The sequence below is a fragment of the Stylophora pistillata genome, chromosome 4 (assembly GCF_964205215.1).
Source record: "Stylophora pistillata chromosome 4, jaStyPist1.2, whole genome shotgun sequence".
NCBI lineage: Eukaryota > Metazoa > Cnidaria > Anthozoa > Scleractinia > Pocilloporidae > Stylophora > Stylophora pistillata.
In genome coordinates, this window is record NC_142522.1 from 43,608,452 (window position 1) to 43,627,703 (window position 19,252).

General features: G+C 37.1%; 2 protein-coding genes across 3 annotated transcripts in view; one reads left to right on the plus strand and one right to left on the minus strand.

Moving 5' to 3' along the window:
- The window catches only part of LOC111339443 (pre-mRNA-splicing factor SYF1-like), a 15,746-nt gene extending 347 nt beyond the window's left edge, over window positions 1-15,399 (minus strand). Inside the window, exons 1-26 of one of the 2 annotated variants that reach the window (XM_088757552.1) lie at window positions 15,218-15,399; window positions 14,014-14,165; window positions 13,782-13,835; window positions 13,308-13,377; window positions 12,796-12,993; window positions 11,567-11,662; window positions 11,141-11,179; window positions 10,789-10,833; window positions 10,568-10,687; window positions 9,660-9,719; window positions 9,077-9,161; window positions 8,465-8,537; window positions 7,386-7,685; window positions 6,660-6,735; window positions 6,487-6,573; window positions 5,846-5,959; window positions 5,365-5,451; window positions 3,310-3,385; window positions 3,103-3,212; window positions 2,629-2,732; window positions 2,112-2,211; window positions 1,915-2,031; window positions 1,651-1,708; window positions 1,346-1,478; window positions 1,117-1,235; window positions 364-398 (exon numbers count right to left, since the gene is read on the minus strand). In XM_088757552.1, coding sequence (XP_088613678.1) covers window positions 364-398; window positions 1,117-1,235; window positions 1,346-1,478; window positions 1,651-1,708; window positions 1,915-2,031; window positions 2,112-2,211; window positions 2,629-2,732; window positions 3,103-3,212; window positions 3,310-3,385; window positions 5,365-5,451; window positions 5,846-5,959; window positions 6,487-6,573; window positions 6,660-6,735; window positions 7,386-7,685; window positions 8,465-8,537; window positions 9,077-9,161; window positions 9,660-9,719; window positions 10,568-10,687; window positions 10,789-10,833; window positions 11,141-11,179; window positions 11,567-11,662; window positions 12,796-12,993; window positions 13,308-13,377; window positions 13,782-13,835; window positions 14,014-14,165; window positions 15,218-15,247 — 2,538 coding nt within the window. In that variant the 5' untranslated portion in view covers window positions 15,248-15,399. The remainder of the gene's footprint in view (window positions 1-363; window positions 399-1,116; window positions 1,236-1,345; window positions 1,479-1,650; window positions 1,709-1,914; window positions 2,032-2,111; window positions 2,212-2,628; window positions 2,733-3,102; window positions 3,213-3,309; window positions 3,386-5,364; window positions 5,452-5,845; window positions 5,960-6,486; window positions 6,574-6,659; window positions 6,736-7,385; window positions 7,686-8,464; window positions 8,538-9,076; window positions 9,162-9,659; window positions 9,720-10,567; window positions 10,688-10,788; window positions 10,834-11,140; window positions 11,180-11,566; window positions 11,663-12,795; window positions 12,994-13,307; window positions 13,378-13,781; window positions 13,836-14,013; window positions 14,166-15,217) is intronic. The other variant, XM_088757553.1, reaches the window with a different exon arrangement.
- A 49-nt stretch (window positions 15,400-15,448) lies between these two features.
- LOC111339441 (peptidyl-prolyl cis-trans isomerase NIMA-interacting 1) lies at window positions 15,449-18,810 on the plus strand. Its single transcript, XM_022946097.2, has 4 exons — window positions 15,449-15,745; window positions 16,590-16,712; window positions 17,206-17,224; window positions 17,831-18,810. The coding sequence occupies exons 1-4, from the start codon at window positions 15,523-15,525 to the stop codon at window positions 17,907-17,909; spliced, it is 444 nt and encodes a 147-aa protein (XP_022801832.2). The 5' UTR covers window positions 15,449-15,522; the 3' UTR covers window positions 17,910-18,810.
- Window positions 18,811-19,252: the final 442 nt, after the last annotated feature.

Below are 19,252 nucleotides of genomic sequence, written 5' to 3' on the forward strand. Positions count from 1 at the left end.
TGTTAAAAAATTAACTAATGAATGAAATATTTTATGGGAGAATAGTGAGTTGGTACGTTTGACTAGGTTAGGGTTATTATGGCTGACAATGGTGGTTAATAATAACGAAATCATGTTATACGAATTAAGTTTTACCATTTCATTCGGTCACTTAAGCTCTGGCGGTGATCGAAACTCATTTTTTATCCCAACAAACAATGATTAAGAGAAAAGACTTACTGATCAGTTTAAGGTGATACATTTTGACATAAAACAAAGTTCTTTCGGAAATGTTTTCCGCTTTTGAAGGAGATAATAACCAAACAGATTGAGCTAATTTCAACCTGAGGGTTTACAGAAAATAAATCTTCTGTAAGAACCAACCTTGCTCGGAACCAACTGCTCTTCGACTTGAATTTCTGCAAAGGCAACAGTCATTACGTTGTGATTAGTTTCGCGGATAAAGACTTAAGAAATGACTTTCTAGTACTTATTTGATATTTCTGCGCTGAGTCTCTTCAGTGTAGTTTTCCGCGCCCTTCTTTCTGCAACTTCGCCGCAATTTTTTCGCGGCTCCACAGCAATGTACCTCAAGGTGCTCATAAAAAAATGCTGCTATGCAAGTGAATCCATGGCCTGCAGACCAAGATCTTGGCAAGCTGGCATCCATCCTACAAGTTCGACATACCACGACTAAAAAATCTATTTCTAGTAAAACTATCCAGTGGGCGTGCCCAAAAGAAGTGTTTTCAATTGAAAAGCCTGGACGCCTCTTTTTAGCGTTAACAGGATATTGAGCTCGTATGGCGTGAGGTAAACTTGACTGTTCAGCCAGTAAAACAAATTCACAAAATTCTCATGAGAATCTGAACGAGTCATAGCTCTTATCTCGTCTACCGTCAGGACACTATTACGAGTGCAATAAACAGTGCAACTCCTATGATGGAGGCAATCTTCTGAGTAAAAAAAGTGTTTCCGAAGAGAGAGGTCCCTTCGATGAGGGCCACAATTAAAAAGGTGATAGGAGTTTTTTAATAATCTGGATCAAAGTTCGGGTCTTTCGAATGAAGTTGTCCTCTTACTAGAGGAGCCTCATGAGGAAGTACCCCAATAATTAAGTCATAGAAACATCTTTACCCTCTTCATCTTCCTTCTCAGCTTCGTCGTCATCATCATCATCATCATCATCAATGTCGATCTCTTCGGGGTTAGTAACTGGTTCATTATTTTCATTATCACCCTGACTTGTTTCACCCCTGAAAGACATAGAAAAAGAAGGACAGTGAGTCAACTTTATGGAAGCTAAATCGCTAGGCTGGCATTGCAAGTATAAGTTTTTCACTATCAAACAGAGTCCCACACTCACCTGACAAACAAGACTTTCTCCTTCAACTTGGCGGCTACGTCTGTCTTAGCCTTAGCTGCTGCCACAGCAAGAGCCTGCTGTTCTAGTAGCTGCATGTCATCGGACACAGGCTCTTCAGTTCCTAGTTCATAAGGTGAAAAAAAAAAACAAAAAAAACAAAACAAATTTAGGGAAGAAAACGTAAGAATACCGAGAAAACTCTTGAAACAATGACAAGAAGTAACACCAGGTCCAGAAATCCAAGAAGAGTGGTTACTAAAATTGAAAATTGAGCGCCTCGCTTCACATCCGAGTAAACAACATACCTGCTCCTGCAGATTTGCTAGCAGCCGCTGCCAACATTTGTGCAGACATGAAATTGACCTGTAAAGATAATTTTAAGCAGTTGTTATCGGAGTAGTCATCCACCGAGAGGCTTAAGAAATATCTCATTTCACAACTGGTTGTTATGCGACTGAGTTCCGTGTGAGCGATTTCAGATCGTCTAGGAATCATTCTAACAGAGCGCCTGTTCGGAAAAGGATTCATCGACACAGTAAGGATGACGGCATTCAAGATAATCTACTGACCTGCGTGTTAAACTGAGCCTGCACGCTCCTCTTGATACGTAACATTTCTCGGAACGTATCCTCGTTTCCATGTCGGACCTCGAAGTCATGCCACACTTTCCAGAAAGTTGGAGTGGTCTGGAAACAAACGAAAATCCTTCTTTGACTCTTAACTTTGATTAGAAAAAAAAAAGCAATAAAACAAAACAAGAACAAACCCTTGGATCAGCCATTTGCGAAGAGTGCATGTAAATAGCTCTGGCTCGGTCAATTTCTCCCAGTTTGCGCTCAAGGTCAGCAAATCTGATACACATCTCCCTGAAAAATTTAAAAGCCAAAATCAACTAAAAGGTTAAGAAGGGGTTCTAGATCACTCGCTTCAATGGGAATACGCTGGACTCCGCACAAGTCCTACGCACATACTAGGCAATCTAATAGGTTCCTAAACAAAACCTCAACGTTAACTTGACTTGGCAAACAAAAGAAATGTAGAATGAACAAAAATGGGTATTAATCTGAAACACATCACATAAACAAACAACAGTGTTTTCACAAGATTACTAAAATTTGAACAAAGTGACAAATGGAGACAACACAAATTTAAGAAGTCAACCATGGCTTGCGTTTTACATATGACTCTAAAAACTTGAGTGACTTTACATCTTTGTCGATGCGTCTTTAAAGGTTCCAAGGGAAATCATGTGCTGAGGTGAAATCTGAAAAAATTAATTCTACCTTGCTTGTTCGTCGGGTAGCACTTCAATGGCTTTCTCGTAGATTTCACGCGTGTGGGTGACACCGAAAATCTCCGCAGCTTGCTTGATATACAAGTTGAACATCTACAATGACAAAACATTAAAAAAATTGAAAAGTTGTTTGTATCGCAAAAGTCTGGCAGCTTCGAGTAAATATTCATCATAAAAAAAAAAAAAAATTATCGTAGTGGTACAAAAAGAAATGGTCTAAGCTGCAAGTACTCTATTGTTTTCAGCCGATGCAACCTTAGTAATCGGGGTAGTGACGTTTCGAAATAGCTGACTTCTATATAGATACATGATTTGGGAGTAACACTTATCATAAAAAACGAAAAACTAAAATTAAACAAACTAAATCAGTGTACTAAACCTCGATTTGTGATGAAAACAATACCCAGTTTTCTTCAAAATTTCAACTCTAATTACAAAAAATAGTCATCTTCTTTAGTGCTACCTCAAATTGCTCCTCTGGCAACACTGCTTTCGTAGATCTCTCGTAGATCGACATAGCGTGACGGGCAAGACCATGATCCTCTTCGAGTTTAGCGTACAGTAAATAGAAAGCTGCAAAGGAAATATTCATGACGTATAAAGGCTTGTGGGTAACGTTAAAAGAGAATTAAAAAGGAATGGAATACGATATAAATTCTGTTAGCCTTACATTTAGCGAATTTTGCAGGACAACCCTCCAGGACTTGCTCAAAGAGGTCTCGTGCACGCTCGAGTTTTGCGCCACCCTTGGAAAAATGACAAAAAAAATTAATACATGAATGAGCAACAGTTAACACATCCTCGGAGACCCAGGGGCAGTGGGTCGATTTCAAGTTAAGCGCAGAAGAGCCCCTGGGGACATTGTCTTACAAAACTAGTTCCAAACGGTCGCAGCCGTTCTGGCATCTGATTGGTGCCAGAAAATCTTTGTTTTTTTCTGCCCAATCAGAGTGAAGTGTCGTTTGGAGTCCTTTCATGTGTTCTAACACGCACATATTCATCAAGCTCTGTTGCTCGCTATGTTTGTTTGAGCCGTGCGACGAAGCTTTGCCCGAGGTGAAAAGTTTCAGTCTCAGCACACAATGTAAGAGAAATCGATCAGATTGTCCGCGAAATCTTACCGGAAATTATACTGAATACTTTCGCAGGTATCACAAGAGAACGAGTTTAAAAGTTTGCGAGGTTCGTATAAAACATAATGGTTGCAAGCATTGATATGTCGCTTTAATCGTTAGATGAGATGTAAGCCTAAATTTTTCGAGATTTTTTTGTACTATTTGCTGTCACTGAAACTTTTCCAATCCCGTGAAGCTATTTCGTCGCACGGGCCACGCAGGTATGTCGAGCAACCGGCGCTTACGCATTTTTTTTGTGCACGCCCGGCAAAAATCTAATGTAATCTTCGCTTGAAAAATTAAAAAGAAAAGCTAAACGTGGAAAGTTTTGTTTATTAGATGTGGGTAGATAACCCTGTACTAAGCTGACATTTACAATAAAGCAAGCTCGCCCTTTCCATCCAATATTTCTTTATCTTAGGTTTTGTTTTCCCCAATGAAAGCAGCATCGATTCCCAATGATCAAAGGTAATTAACTTGGTCTTCAACAATCGACAAAAGAGGTGAAGTAACAATGACCAAGGGACTAGAAGAGTATCCGTGGCCTTTCGAGCTGAAGAATTTGAACACTCAACGCAGCAGTTGAAAGATTAACTTTCTTCAAACCCCTTCGGTAACTGTCCGAAAACATATCTCCTTTCCACGATGTTCTCGCTGATTAGTTTTTGTTCAGATTTTAATTAGCTAACCGGAAACACAGCTAAGCTTTCTTTAAGCGCTTGCTGGAGGTCGTTCACGTATGTAACGTTCTCAGCAAGTTTGGCCATATTTTAAAGACTTTACTACAAAGCAACGATTAGAATTTGGCGCGCACAGAAAGCTGCGTGAGCGTAAGCGTCAGTTGCTTGACATACCTGCGAGGCCCGTGCGACGAAATAACTTCACGGGATTGGAAAAGTTTCAGTAACAACAAATTGTACAAAAAATCTAAAAATATTTAAGCTTACATCTCATCTAACGTTTAAAGCGACATATCAATGCCTGCAACCATTATGTTTTATACGAACCTGGCAAACTTTTAAACTCGTTCTCTTGTGATACCTGCGAAAGTATTCAGTATAATTTCCGGTAAGATTTCGCGGACAATCCGATCGATTTCTCTTACATTGTGTATTGAGACTGAAACTTTTCACCTCGCGCAAAGCTTCGTCGCACGGCCGAGACAAACAGCGAACAACAGAGCTTGTTGTATGTGTGCGTGTTAAAACACACGAAAGGACTCCAAACGACACTTCACTCTGATTGGGCAGAAAAACACAAAGATTTTCTGGCACCAATCAGATGCCAGAACGACTGCGACCATTTGGAACTAGCCTTGTAAGACAATGTCCCCAGGGGCTCTTCTGCCCTTAACTTGAAATCGACTCACTGCCCCTGGGTCTCCGAGGATGCAGTTAACAAGTAACCAACAAACCAATACACAGTGGAAAAACGAGTAGAGAGCAAATGGAAAATAAATTGAGCCAAACCTAATCAACTCATCAAACCAAACGGTCGATCGATCACTCAAGTCAATTAATATGCCTGGTCTTGGAAATAGTTTGGTAACGAAAAGTAACCCAAAGGAGCGTAAAATAACAGAATAAACCGATTGAAGGTACGAAACTTACATATCTTTGAATAAACTTTGTTAGGTAGGTATTCCAGATATCAAACACATTGGGCCACTTGAACATTGACACTCCACGCTCATAGACCTAACAACACAAAATTTACACAAATATTATTCACGAGATACTTGTACATCGTTTATAATACTGCTTTAATAAAACACTAAACTAAAGCTTGATAAGGCCGAGAACCTTGAAGGATTACGAATACGCTAAATCATCAATCAGCGTAACAACTTACCCCTACAAGAACGCTTCCTACAGCTACTCATAGATCCTATATTAATCATTTGAGAGAATAACTTACTCTCCAGGGAGTAAGAATTTATTGTTAACACCGATTCAAAATAGATGACTGCATAACTTATTAGCTAGATAGCCGTTCTGCCTTCTCATAACAGTTGTTTGTTCGGTTTAAGTTCTTTTACCTCTTTGCACGACACAGCAAAGAAATGTAACCAATCTGTTGAGTTTTACTGACCTTGAAAGCTTCTTCAAAGTAGCGATGTTCTTCCAGAAACGTAGCAAAGTTTATGATAATCTGCGGAGTTGCTATCCGCAGATCCAGAATGCGATTATACACAGCTTTGGTGGACTGAAAACATGTACAAAAAATACGTCTTAAAATAAGCAATCAAACAGACCTCTTGAGACATCTTAAGTAAGCTTCACACGAATAAAAGGTTGATAATCAAATGCAATTGATCACAGTTTCGAACTGCTAACAGCTTTTCCATCGATTAAAAAAGCGAACCCCGAATGAGTCAGTAGAACCGAAAATTCAATCAATCACAGCGGAGCGTAATCTCCAAAATGTTTCATGAGCGAACGCGTGACCAATAGATCTCATCGCGTGAGGAAAACAAGCACATCCACATCCTAAAACGAATGACAACACCTCATTACTAGAGGAAGAAAGTTGATAAATCTTAAGCTCGGTTGTCGAACAAAGAAATATTTTATTTGGTCATGAATCTTACTCGCCCATAAGGAACCGAACCCCTGACATTCGTCGTTTGCATTAGCAGTTGCACGTGCGTTTGCATTTTTGTCGCACGTGCGAATCACGCTTTACAACTTTATTTAACAAGATTGACAGAAAGTAGATGTTGCCATGGTCACCTGAAATGTGCCCAGGCTCTCCTCCAAGTCGGCATACATGGACCACAACTTCAGCGACTTGTAAACTCGTTTTTGAACAGTTTCACTCTGGTAAAAAAACAAATAGAGAAATAATAAATACGTTTTTATTAATAGTTTTACCGACACATTATACTCAGACTTGCCAAACCCACCTCATCATAGTAATCAGTTTTGGTTGAAGGCATAGCTGTGGCTCGTCTCATCAGATTAAGGGCTTGTTGATAATTTCTACAAGAGAAAAAACGTGTTGGTCTAAAACTAAAAAATGGACAGTGCTCACTAACTGTGGCAAGAAGAGGCTTTCAAACGAATACATTAAAAAAATAGAGCAAGGATGAACTCTGGCAAATAACACAAAACATAATTAAAATCGCTACTCTAGGGTTGTTGTATTTTAAAAAATCGAACCAAAATTTTTCAGGATCGTTATTTACAATCCGAAGTGTTCTACTCCATCCTCAACCATCCTTCTACCTTCTTGGTTTACCATTCCCTCTTTTGTGTATTTGTACGTCACCGAAACAAAGTTTCAAGTCCCCTCTAAGTTAAACGCAGTTTTACACAAAGTACAAGGAGGGAGGATGTTCCATTTTCTTACGCACCCAACGGTTTTTTTTCGGTAAGGGAGATTCGCCTTTTTTCGTGAAAGAAGTCCACGAAATTTGAGCCCTTCCATAATTTATGTCGTTAAGATAGCAACAAAACATTAAGTCTACGAATTTTATGGTTTATCCAAAGGCTGTCGGCAAAAAGGAAAATTGGGATTTCTACTTCAAAAAAGAATTAATGCTAATTTGTTTGTAACTGGTCCGAGTTGTAAGTATTTGATAATCCTATGTAAAACGTATTTATTCAATGATGAATGTGACCATACTTACTCGTGTCTGATTTCCATCTCACTAAATTCACACCACACACTCGCCAAATCATCCACTTTGCGGTAATTCACTTTAGTAGCTTTGTCAAATATAACTCGCGCCTCAGCCAGCTGACCATGCTGCTCGTAGAACTTAGCAAACTCTACCCACAGGGTGTGGGGTTTGCCAGATGCGAGCTTTGGCTCTACTGTCTGTACGGCCTCTGTGTACGTGTTGATGATCTCTTTGGGTTTTCCCTCGTACAGTTTAACTCTTTTGTGCCACTCATGGACATTGTGAGGGTTTTGACGTAAAAGGACACTAGGAAAAAAAAGGAAAATACTCAAAATTATAAGCAAAGAAATTACATCCCTATCACTAATTTGATGTCAATTCGTACGTTTTACCGTTGCAAGCAAATGTCATGTGCGAGGGGGTTTGGAAAAGTGTCACAGCGTTGGAACGTAACAAAGTCCATGTTATACAATGAAATATATGAAGTTCATATCTTTTGTACTGCGGTATTAGATACATATGATGCACGATCCTCGCAGTAGATAGCGCTATTTAAGCAATAGCGAAAATCAGACCTGAAAAAAATCAGGCCTGTACGGGATTCGAACCACTGATCTCTGCGATACTAGTGCAGCGCTCTACCAATTGAGCTAACAAGCTTGTTAGTTCAATTGGTAGAGCGCTGCACTAGTACAGGCCTGATTTTTTTCAGGTCTGATTTTCGCTATTGCTTAAATAGCGCTATCTACTGCGAGGATCGTGCATCATATGTAAAGTCCATGTTCTTCGTCAGGGAAGTTTCTCTAGCATTGATAGCAAACCAAGCCATTTCATATCTTGCTCAAAGATAGAGCATTGAAAGCCAAATTGGGAGAGAAACAATGTATGTGATACTCAGTGAAGGGAAAGACCAATGGATCAGGGAGGATAATCAAAAAGATATTTTTTAATCAAAAGCGCAGTTAAAACACCCAGCAAGGAACTTTCAGACAAAGTTGCCTTAGTCCCTCTCTATAACTATCAAGAATGCATGTTTGTGCTCATTCAAGGTTACCTTTATCACATACCCGCTCATTATCACATACCTGCTCAGTAAGAGAGGCCTTCTGTCCATTAAATGTTCAAATCTTGCCATTCTAAGCTCCAAGTCAATATCATCTAATTATAAAGATAAGGGGGCCATGAGGTAAAATTCAACTAGCACGTATTAACTACAGGTATAAGTTACTGTCAATTACATTAATTTTGCTGTGACAAGTCATGTCAAATACCCTACTAAGTAACAATTTCTGCCTGGATGACGAGCTGCCACTCCTCGCATAAATGCCACAAATGAAGAGCACTTATGCACATATGCAAAAACTGTTGAATACTAGAGAACGTTGATGTTCTTTGTTGTTAACTCTATTAAATTACATTTAACTGCATCATAATGAGGTACCCAGATTGAAAGAAGCCTGATGTATAATGCTTGTCAAAATTAACTTGTACAAGGGGATTAATAGGGTGTTAAGAGCCACCTAATAACACCCACAAGCACATGGGCACACTGGGCACACTGCAAGGGTCAAGTGTAGAGTATATTGGGTATCACTTTGGAATCATTATTGGAGATCTGAGTTTATGAAGTTTCTAACTAATGAAAGAGCTCATCAAATGCTTCTTTTGGTTGAATTGCATGATAAATGTCATTGTACCTTCTTCATTAGGACCCATCTCTGCTGTTGTTTCCATCTTAGCACTGATCATACTTTCTTCAAACTGTGCATAGGCATCAAATACCTAAATGACGTGTATATGTCAATTAGTAAAACAATTGAAAGTCAATTTTTTTAGGTCATCAGACCACCTAACGGCATTAGATCAAAAGCATCTTTATGAGTATTCTCACCAAAAATTTCTACAAATATTTACAAGTTGTAGATGAAGACTGGAACATCAAAAGTCAGTCAACAATACAAGTCACTATCTTAAGCAAATACAAGAATTTCCTGTCTGGAACAGTGAAAATAGGAGATAAGCAGCCCTTCAAGTTCCTTTTTCCCCACACGTATGCTAAATAAACTATTCAAAATTGACAATCTAATTAAAACAAGCTAGAACTGAGCCAAAAACTAGTTCATGCTGATTCATACGAGTAAAAATAGGTAAGAGTAAAAAATTTTGCTTTGTTACTTTGCACATGAACCTAAATGCCTTCAACAACCTATGAAGTAGTAAACAAGTACTAAGCAGTATTACTTCATACAGAAATGAACAAGTTAAAATAATGTGCAGTACCTGTCCAAAGTCTCGCACAGTCATAACTGTTTGAATAGCCTCTTCATAAACATCTCGGGCCTGAAAAAGAGGCCCAAATTACATCGTCAAAGGGAGTGCTTTACAAAAGACTTACTTTTAATTCTGTGCCCTCATACGATACCTTTGGGCTACACATGGATAAGATTCCTTCAAAAGGAACTATACACTCAGTAATTGTAAATAAATCATGTAACAATTCATTTTATAATCTAAATTTTATTGTTAGTTTACAATTTTTAAACTTATTTTATCACAATAATTTAGATATATCAACAAAGTTGAAATGGTAAATTGGCCAGCGTAACGATTACAAAAGCTGACGTTTCGAGCGTTAGCCCTTCGTCGGAGCGAATAGAGGAATTGTGGGTTTTGTGTGCTTTTAAAGGCAGAAAATGGAACTACGTTATTGGTGGGAACATGGCAACGAGAAAAACACGAATAAATTAGTGGAATGAAAAGCGTTCGTTGATCCCTGTGGGATTTAGACTGCCGGTTTGAAAGATGAGCTTTTGTTCAAGAGTTTTACGGCTTTCCATGCTACCCAAGTGTAAGGAAAGACCGCAGATTGCCATATGTTGCTTAGAATGATTAAGTAAATTAAAATGTCTAGCGACTGGTTTCGATGTGTCCTTGTCATTCTTTTCCACGTCTTGAAGGTGTTCTCGGAATCGGTCACCTAGTCTTCTGCCTGTTTCGCCGATGTATATCTTTTTGCAAGAAGTGCAAGTTATGCAATAGATTACATTGGTGGAGGTGCACGTGATATATACAAATTATTTTATCATAATTATTTGTTTTCTTGTACTCGTTATAATATCATAAAATAATGTCATGACATGGAGCAATGCACATTTTGAAAAAAGGAAAACAACAAAAGGATGCTTAACCTTTTCAAAGTGTCCACTTCTGATAAAAAAGTCAGCCAGTGAATTCCAAAGCTGTCCCAAGCTGTCAGAAAATCGGCGCAAACCTCCACGAATAATGTCAGTAACTTTGAGACTCTTTATCTACGGCCAAAATAGAAATCCATCCAAGTGTTTAAGAGAAAAGCCTACTCAGGTCATTCATGGGAAATTACTCTCAAATCTGGCTGATAAAATTCCCTTACCTTATCAGGGTTCTTGGAAATAAGGTCGCAAAGTTCTTGCCAGAGCTGAAAAAGAAAGGGAAATCTCTGAGAACTATTGCAATTGAGAATTAAAACAAATGCTGTTTATGAAATTTTCCCCTAGCTTGTTGTCGTGGCATGTTTCCTGTAATCTCATTACAGGAAACATGCCACAAAATTAATTCCATCGTAAGTCTTTGTACTCTATGTGTACTTTACTTCCAAGTGCTGATTGGCAAAACTGAATTTTGTTGGAATCTTTTTTTTATTATTATTTTGATTGGTTAATTCAAGTTACTGTGGTGACAGTGGTGAGTTTGTCAAGGGAAACTTGCTGAATGATGTAAGTTACCTTGTGGTTTGATTTTCCTTCCTTGGACACAAATTTCTCCTGAGAACACAGTCAGATAAAATTATAAAACAAATATTAGAAAGAAATAATAAAATAAAGGACATATTAAGTTTCTAAATAAACTATGGTTCTGCATCAGTAGGAGGTATTACAAGATAATTTGGTTTAAACAACTGAGCTGATAATGGTAAAAGGCCACTGTATAGAGTTATTAAAGCTGAGTTTTCAAGCATTAGCTCTTTGTCAGAGTAAAACAAAGGGTTGACACTTAAAACAGCAGCTTCAAAAACTTTTACAGTGGCCTAATTCATTTTCAAACTCAGTTAATAAAACCAAATGAGATGAGTATTAATAGGACTGTGTAGTTGAGTTGCATTGTTTTGATTCGTGTTGTAACCTAACAGAGTTGGTCACTGTAACAGATACCTTGTTAACAATGAAAGCAAGCCGTGTTGCTGCTTCATCCAGCCATCCAACAGACTTCAAATAATCAATGTAATCTTCTGTGTTTTCTGGCTCCAACTATTTTAAACAAAATTTCATGAAATATATTTCCTCTTCACTTAATTTTAGACTGTCTTTCACAACCTCATAATAAATGAATAAATGAATAATAATGAATAAATGATTTAACAATGGACATCCACTGGGTGGCTATTCTTGTCCATTGTATTACAAACAAGATTAAACATACATGTAACACTCCAGGGACCACAAGCTGCAAAGTTTCATCAAAGATTCAAATGTATCTCTTATTTTGAGGTAAACAAATACATGTATAGAAGATTTAAAACAATTTTATTGTATTATCCAACTTGAAGTGAAAATTTCCACAGTGATCTTTTCAAATAAGCTTTGACAAAACAAAATGCTTTCTATTTATAACAACAGATTTAAATTTTCTCTCTGCTGCATAGTGAGCATTAACATTCTGAATGGCAGTGAAAATCACATAATTAGATAAAACAAGTTGCATGAACTAATTAATTGTATTACAAACAAGATTAAACATGCATGTAACACTCCAGGGACCACAAGCTGCAAAGTTTCATCAAAGATTCAAATGTATCTCTTATTTTGAGGTAAACAAATACATGTATAGAAGATTTAAAACAATTTTATTGTATTATCCAACTTGTAGTGAAAATTTCCACAGTGATCTTTTCAAATAAGCTTTGACAAAACAAAATGCTTTCTATTTATAACAACAGATTTAAATTTTCTCTCTGCTGCATAGTGAGCATTAACATTCTGACTGGCAGTGAAAATCACATAATTAGATAAAACAAGTTGCATGAACTAATTAATTGTATTACAAACAAGATTAAACATGCATGTAACACTCCAGGGACCAAAAGCTGCAAAGTTTCATCAAAGATTCAAATGTATCTCTTATTTTGAGGTAAACAAATACATGTATAGAAGATTTAAAACAATTTTATTGTATTATCCAACTTGTAGTGAAAATTTCCACAGTGATCTTTTCAAATAAGCTTTGACAAAACAAAATGCTTTCTATTTATAACAACAGATTTAAATTTTCTCTCTGCTGCATAGTGAGCATTAACATTCTGACTGGCAGTGAAAATCACATAATTAGATAAAACAAGTTGCATGAACTAATAATTAATTAATTAATTAATTAATTAATTAACCTTCAGGTATCTTCGGTAGACTCTGACTGCAGTTTCCGGAATGTGGTACTTGCGAACAAACTTAAGGTATACAGGCCAGATGCGACGGTGCTGCGTTATTGGCAGTGCCCTCAATGCTCTGTCAAATGTGTGCCTTGTTCTTGTCACTTTACACTGATCCACTAAAAACTGACAGTAGTCTATCCAGATCCTTGGCATCTATCAATGGTGTATTTATCAATAAGTACTCAACTGTCAACAGACTTATTTTTAATAAAATTTGAAATATCCCAGCATTAACAAGCCACATTAGAGCATAAAAGGAGTTGGGAATGCTAACATCTCTAAATAAAAAAAAAATTGATATTTTGAAATCAACTTTTGAAATCCTGGACATCACCACAGTTCATTTTCCAAAGCTTTGTTCTGAGGTTTGTTTTCAGCATTGAATTTCAAATCATGCAAGTTGACCTCTCTACATTTCTTGGTAGAGTTACATAAGACGGAGCTTACCAAGGGGAAGCTTACCACACCTTATGCATGAAGACAAGAGATCTTTCAAATGCATTGTTTATGTCTTCATAAACAGGATCTGTGATAGGTCTAAGTAGAAATTCAGAAAATAAAAGTTTTAAGCTTTTACTTTGCACAGACATTTCGAATATGTTCAAATTGAACAATTTATTCAACATAGTTCAACAGGATTTTCTTCCACTTTCCCCTTGAGATCCAAGGTTCTAGCTAAGAAATTACACTGCCAGCAGAAATTTCAAATGAGGAGGGTCAAAGGTGGCGAATGATTGTAAGAGTGTGACTTTGGAAGTACCTGTTGTGCTTTACCAAGGGATCACCGGCTGGAGTTTTGGCTGCCAGCAAGGTGGCAGCCAGCACTTAGCGACAACCCTGGGTATGAATTTGAACAAACCATGTTTGACACCTTGGGAACAATTCCTCTTTGTCCATTACTTTATCAAAAATAATAAAAACAAATAATGATTCCTACTAACCTTCCCCTCACTTGTCTTCTTCTTTCTTTCAAATACAGATACCAGATCTTGTAGCTAAAATAATCAAAGCAAAACTTTAATATTCATTAAAAATTATATTGACTTGTTTAAAAGTTCTACTAACACACCCTTTTCACATCTCATGAGCATCTGTTCAGAGGGCACCCACTGTAAATTTTTGTTTGCATTAAATTTAACAAGAAATGGGACATATGCACAAGCTAAACCATACCTTCCAGGAAGCTCCTTAAGAGCTCGCTCATAAAGCAGATTCAGTGCTGTGTTGGAGCCTTTTTTGGCCTTATGCTCTATGTATCTGATCCAGAATTTTACAGAATAGGGACTTCGAATGATTTCCTCCTCATAGGGCAGGTCCTCTTCTTCCTGAAGCGTAATTTTCGGAAACTGTCAAAAACTATCCCAGAAATTCCAAATTAATTTTTTTGTCAAGGGGGAAAAATGTAACTTTTCAAAAAAATTAAGTCCTGAACACTAATTTCAATGTTCCATGGAGAGGTTTGTACTCAAATTATCATGAAAATCTTTAGATAGAGAAATCGAAGCCTAATGTCAAAGTTTTCCCCGCGATCATCTTTCTCACTGAGCTGTAGGTGGTTTGCAATCAATCTCTAGAGACACAGGTAACAATGGTGAAAGGAATAAATGCTGGTGGACGAACAAAAGAAGCTAATGAGATATCTATTGTTTACATCCACCAACATGGAGGCGATGATGTAACATGCAAACCACCTATAGCTAGTTCTCATCATGAAATGTTCTAGCTAGTTTTCATGATGAAATGCTGCAAGTATTTCCAAACTTAATGTTATACAAAGGTTTTTAAAAAGATGCTATAAGAGGCGCTATACATCGGTCAATTACAACATATACGAACTTTTGGAGAAAAGTGACAGACGCCTATTTTATAACCTCAAAAATGATGACCATCCATTAAAAAGCCTACTCCCAAGGTACAAAGACTATATTGTAAGCATTCGAAGGAAATCCATTGTCAGGCCCAGCATTAACACTGAACGTTTTAAAAATAGCTTTTTTAACAGATTAATTTTTAAATATAGTCTAGCTGTGTAAACACCCCATATGTATTTCTAATCATTTTTAATCATTTTTATTCGATTTAATTATTGTAATTTTTCCCATCAGTATATATTTTTACTGTAACATCAGATATGTAATTTTATCGGATGGTTTTTAAATAAAGACGAATTTATTTATTTAGCAGGAAAAAAATGTAAAGTAACAAGAAAATATTCTCCAAAACTCCAGTTCAGGCCTATAAAGTTTGGCAGAGAAGTTTACGAACTCTGATTTTCGATGAGCATCCTCTCTTTTAATTAAAAAAAGTAACGTGTTACATGGAGTATTTGTGCAGCATGCACCTCTTCATATTAGGACAAATGGTTCAGAATACTTACAATGATAAGGTTACTGGATGTTACCGGCATTGTAGGTCTCGAGTAGCAGTTATATCTGTATGCTATGTTGATTCTCTAAAATTTTAAACCTACTCTCCACATCTACCCTGTAGAGATTTCTTCAGCACACACCAATTTCGCCAAAAATCGTCGCCATTACAAACATTCTGGGCCAGTAATGTCAGGTTTCTCAGCGGATGTACTGAAACCAACATGCGTTTTAGCTTTTAGCTCGGTTACTAAGCGAAAGGTTTGGGAACGAAGACCGTTGGACAGCGCCAAAGGAGTCCATTTTAGCTTCTAAAATGAGCGATTTACCTTCTGGATGGGAAGAGAGAATATCTAAATCTACCGGAAGGACATACTACTTCAACAGACGAACAAATGAGAGTCAATGGGAGAAGCCAGCGAATAATCAAGTTCGCGCTTCACACCTTCTTGTCAAACACACCGAGTCCAGAAGGCCATCTTCTTGGAAGCAAGACAGGATAACGCGCTCTAAAGACGAAGCTTTAGAAATTATTAAAGGTATCATAAAATAAACCGCTGTCCCCACTTCAAAGTGGTCGTGACACTGTCATTGCTTGCCTCAAACAAAGTTTTCTCAGGCTAATTTTTTTTGGCGTTGCCATCGCCCATTCCCCACCCCACCCCGCCCAGTTGGCAAATAACGAGAAACTTCATGGAAAACAGTGATGGTAATTAACAAATAAAATTGAAGGAAGGTATTTCAATCAAGCTTCCTTTAAGAAGTTACATTTTAATCATAAAAAACGATACGCGAGCACTAAATTGAGATGCATTTAATTGCTAAAACAAAGAAAAAGATCCCTGGAATAAACAAGAGAACATTAATTACAAACTCTGTTCCTGGCCTTCATTTAAATGCTTTTATTATCCAGTGAATTTGTGATCTTGGAGTCAACTTTTCAATCATTGGAAGAAAGAGCACTGTATCTTTAGCAGATCGGATAACAATTTGCCCTTTTCCTTTCATAAAAGTTTGTGGTTTTTGCAATCTCGTGACAAAACTCTTCTATTCTCAACTGTTGTCACTTTCATGAAGTTTGAACAGGTGCTTTCAACAAAGCAGGGTCTAATACTCACGTACAACAACCATAGTTGACAAGAATCACCTTTGCTGCAATCAGCCCTGTTAAATTCATTAGGGGCAAAGATCACCATTGTTGAATCAAAACTTTAAATACGCCATCCCCCCATCCCAAAGAGAGAATCAAAAATAGGAAAGCTATGGATAATTGTTGTTATTGGCAGCATCAATATGATTTTGTACTCTTACCAAGATGCTAGTTTCCTTTTTTGGGGGCAAGTTCACTTTTTCATAGTAACTGTTACTTACTGTATCTTAAAGATTATCGCAAACAGATTGAGTCAGGAGAAACTAGCCTTCAGGAACTGGCAAGCACAGAGAGTGATTGTAGCAGTGCAAAAAAACAAGGCGATTTGGGATTTTTTGGACCAGGACAAATGCAAAGTAAGTATTTTTCTCCCTTACAAGTTATGTTTTCTGCTTGATGAAAATGTTGAGACTTGACATGGTTGAACAAAAACATCATCACAAAGAATTTGCTATAATTCTCATGTATTTGAACTATGAAATGATGACTGTGCTGGGAAAATGATGATCATGGTTTGAAACATTTACGCAGTAGTGATTGAAATAAAGCATTCCAAAATACAGAGGAGGGGGGGGGGGGGGGAGGTGCTTATTTGACAGAATGGTTTAGGTGTTGAGCACTTGTTAGGGCATGGGAACTTGTTACAGCGTGGGCACTTATTTGAGGAAACGCAGTGTACATTTATTGAGTGGGAACAGGATTTATCCCCATTATTGTCTCACGATACCTGTGGTATAGCCCTCTAGACAACTGAGAGCCTGCCTGCAAGTGATTAAAAGCATATTTAGAATTTTTTTATTTGCTGATTTTGTTCATTATTGTAAGGTGGGTTTGTTTCTTTCCTTTTAGAACCATTCGAGGAAGCAACGTGAGTAATTTCTCACTCCTTTAATAAGCACAAGTTTGTTTTTCAAACTTCCCAGAGAGAGATAAGCATTACTGATCAGGAATGAAACTATCAATTATTTTCTCTTCTCTTCTTCTCTCACCAAGAGGTGGTATTTCTTTGTTATTCCAGGTTTTAAGCAATATTGTCAGACTTTCTCCTTGTTTATGTAGCTTCATTTAAACACTTGGTTGTTGGCAGAAGTTATGTAAACCGTGGTGTGCACATAGATTCCTCCCAAAATATCCACTATTGCTTTATGTATATGTAGTTCATCAAAAATATGCTCAAATTCAAAATGGTACAACTGCACTAGAGTAATCTCCGTGAGAGGGATAGTGTACACTTTCTCCATTATTTCAGAAGGCCTTAGGTGAAATCCGAAGATCCCAGATGCAAGATTTTCCAAGCCTTCTAAGTTGCCAAATCTGGTTTATTCTCAATAGTTTCAAAATTTTCAAAACCCCAGTTTTCAGATAACTGCTCCCTTTGAATAGCACCTCATTCACACAAGCTAGTTTCAGTAAATGGCTGTCACACTTAAATCTCTCCCTGTTACAATGAGTCTTTCCTTTTTTTTTTTGGCAGGTTTGCCTTGAAAATCAATGAATTGAGTGAACCGGTTTTCACTGACTCTGGTATTCACTTGATTCTAAGGACGGGATAAAGCAATCACCAACTCCAAGAACAAAGTTCATATTTAAATAATTATGTAGACTTGTTCAATTTACAATAAAATGTCTCAACTATGAAGCTTTAATTTGACAACTTTTAACTTACATCATAAGTATTGTTTGAAGTTGTGTAAAAACTTAAAAGAGACGACCACTGAAAATCTTCAGGCTAGATTGACCAATCAAATGGTAACATCCACAAGGGTCAAAATATTTTATAGGGGCTTTTCAGTTGAGTGTTATCACCAAATTCAAACTAATACCAGCCTGGTGGTGATTGGCTTTAATTTTGTGATGGATTAGTCAAAGGGATCATCCAAGTTTCCCATACCAATGTTAACCAAAGGCAATATGATCCAAAATTACTTTGACACTCAATTAGAATTTGCATTATTGATCTTACTGTAGTGACTGTCTGTGACCAACTAATTGATATTAAGCTGATTAAGTAAATGGGAGACAAAAGAAATGTAGGATCTTTATTATTGAGAGGGTGAATAAATGAACTTAACATTACTTCTAGGTCTCAATGAAATTCAGATAAAATCTGTTGTTTTATACATTATAGTACATTAACTGTAAGCTGCATGCAAAGGATCTACCTCTGTAGAGGCCTTGGTAAATATCGAAAGTAATGTTGAGTAGATCAAATTATGGTGATTGAGTTACACAAGGAATTCAATATGTAGTAGATATTTTCATATTACCTCTTATTACAAGCTTTACAAAGCAGAGATGTGAAGGAGGTGTAATTGTTCACAGTTAGAAAATTGCATAATTGCACTTTATTGTCAAAACTTGAGCAGGTGGAGTTTAGTTTAGCTTAAAATATTTCAGATTCTAGAGTTGCTCATTCACTATTAGCAAGTAAAGTAGAGTTCTAATTTCTCACAACCTTTGTTTCTCAAATTTCCTGATAACTTCAATCAAAACTAGCTTACCTGTTCTAGTCTAATGCTGTCTTTACCCCTTACTTTTTCAACTCAGACCAGTGTTCTTCCTACAGGGGGAAGATTGTACCTTGAGGGGTAAGTATTCCTACCTAACCCATTTAGGACTACCTACTATGCCTAATCTCCCCATTCCCAATAAGAACAATACCCAAGAATAGTTCTTGAAGCAGACCTCTTATCAATAAAGCAATTCTTATTGATGGAACTTTTCACATCACTTGGTTGGACTCCCCTTTCTCTTTAAAAACACAATCCACCCACCTTGACACAACAAATATGATTTCACTAAAAAACATTTGAAACATCTTAAGAAAGTTACTAAGCCATTGGCAGGGTTTACTCTTTGAAGTGTTGACTGGTAATAGTAAAAGTCTCAACTAAGT

What these genes read in the sequence shown, in the direction of transcription:
- LOC111339441 (XM_022946097.2), top strand. Translation starts at nt 15,523, where the DNA reads ATGAGCGATTTACCTTCTGGATGGGAAGAGAGAATATCTAAATCTACC. An exon ending in AGCTTTAGAAATTATTAAAG is followed by an intron (nt 15,746 to 16,589) that starts GTATCATAAAAT and finishes TGTATCTTAAAG; the next exon opens with ATTATCGCAAACAGATTGAG.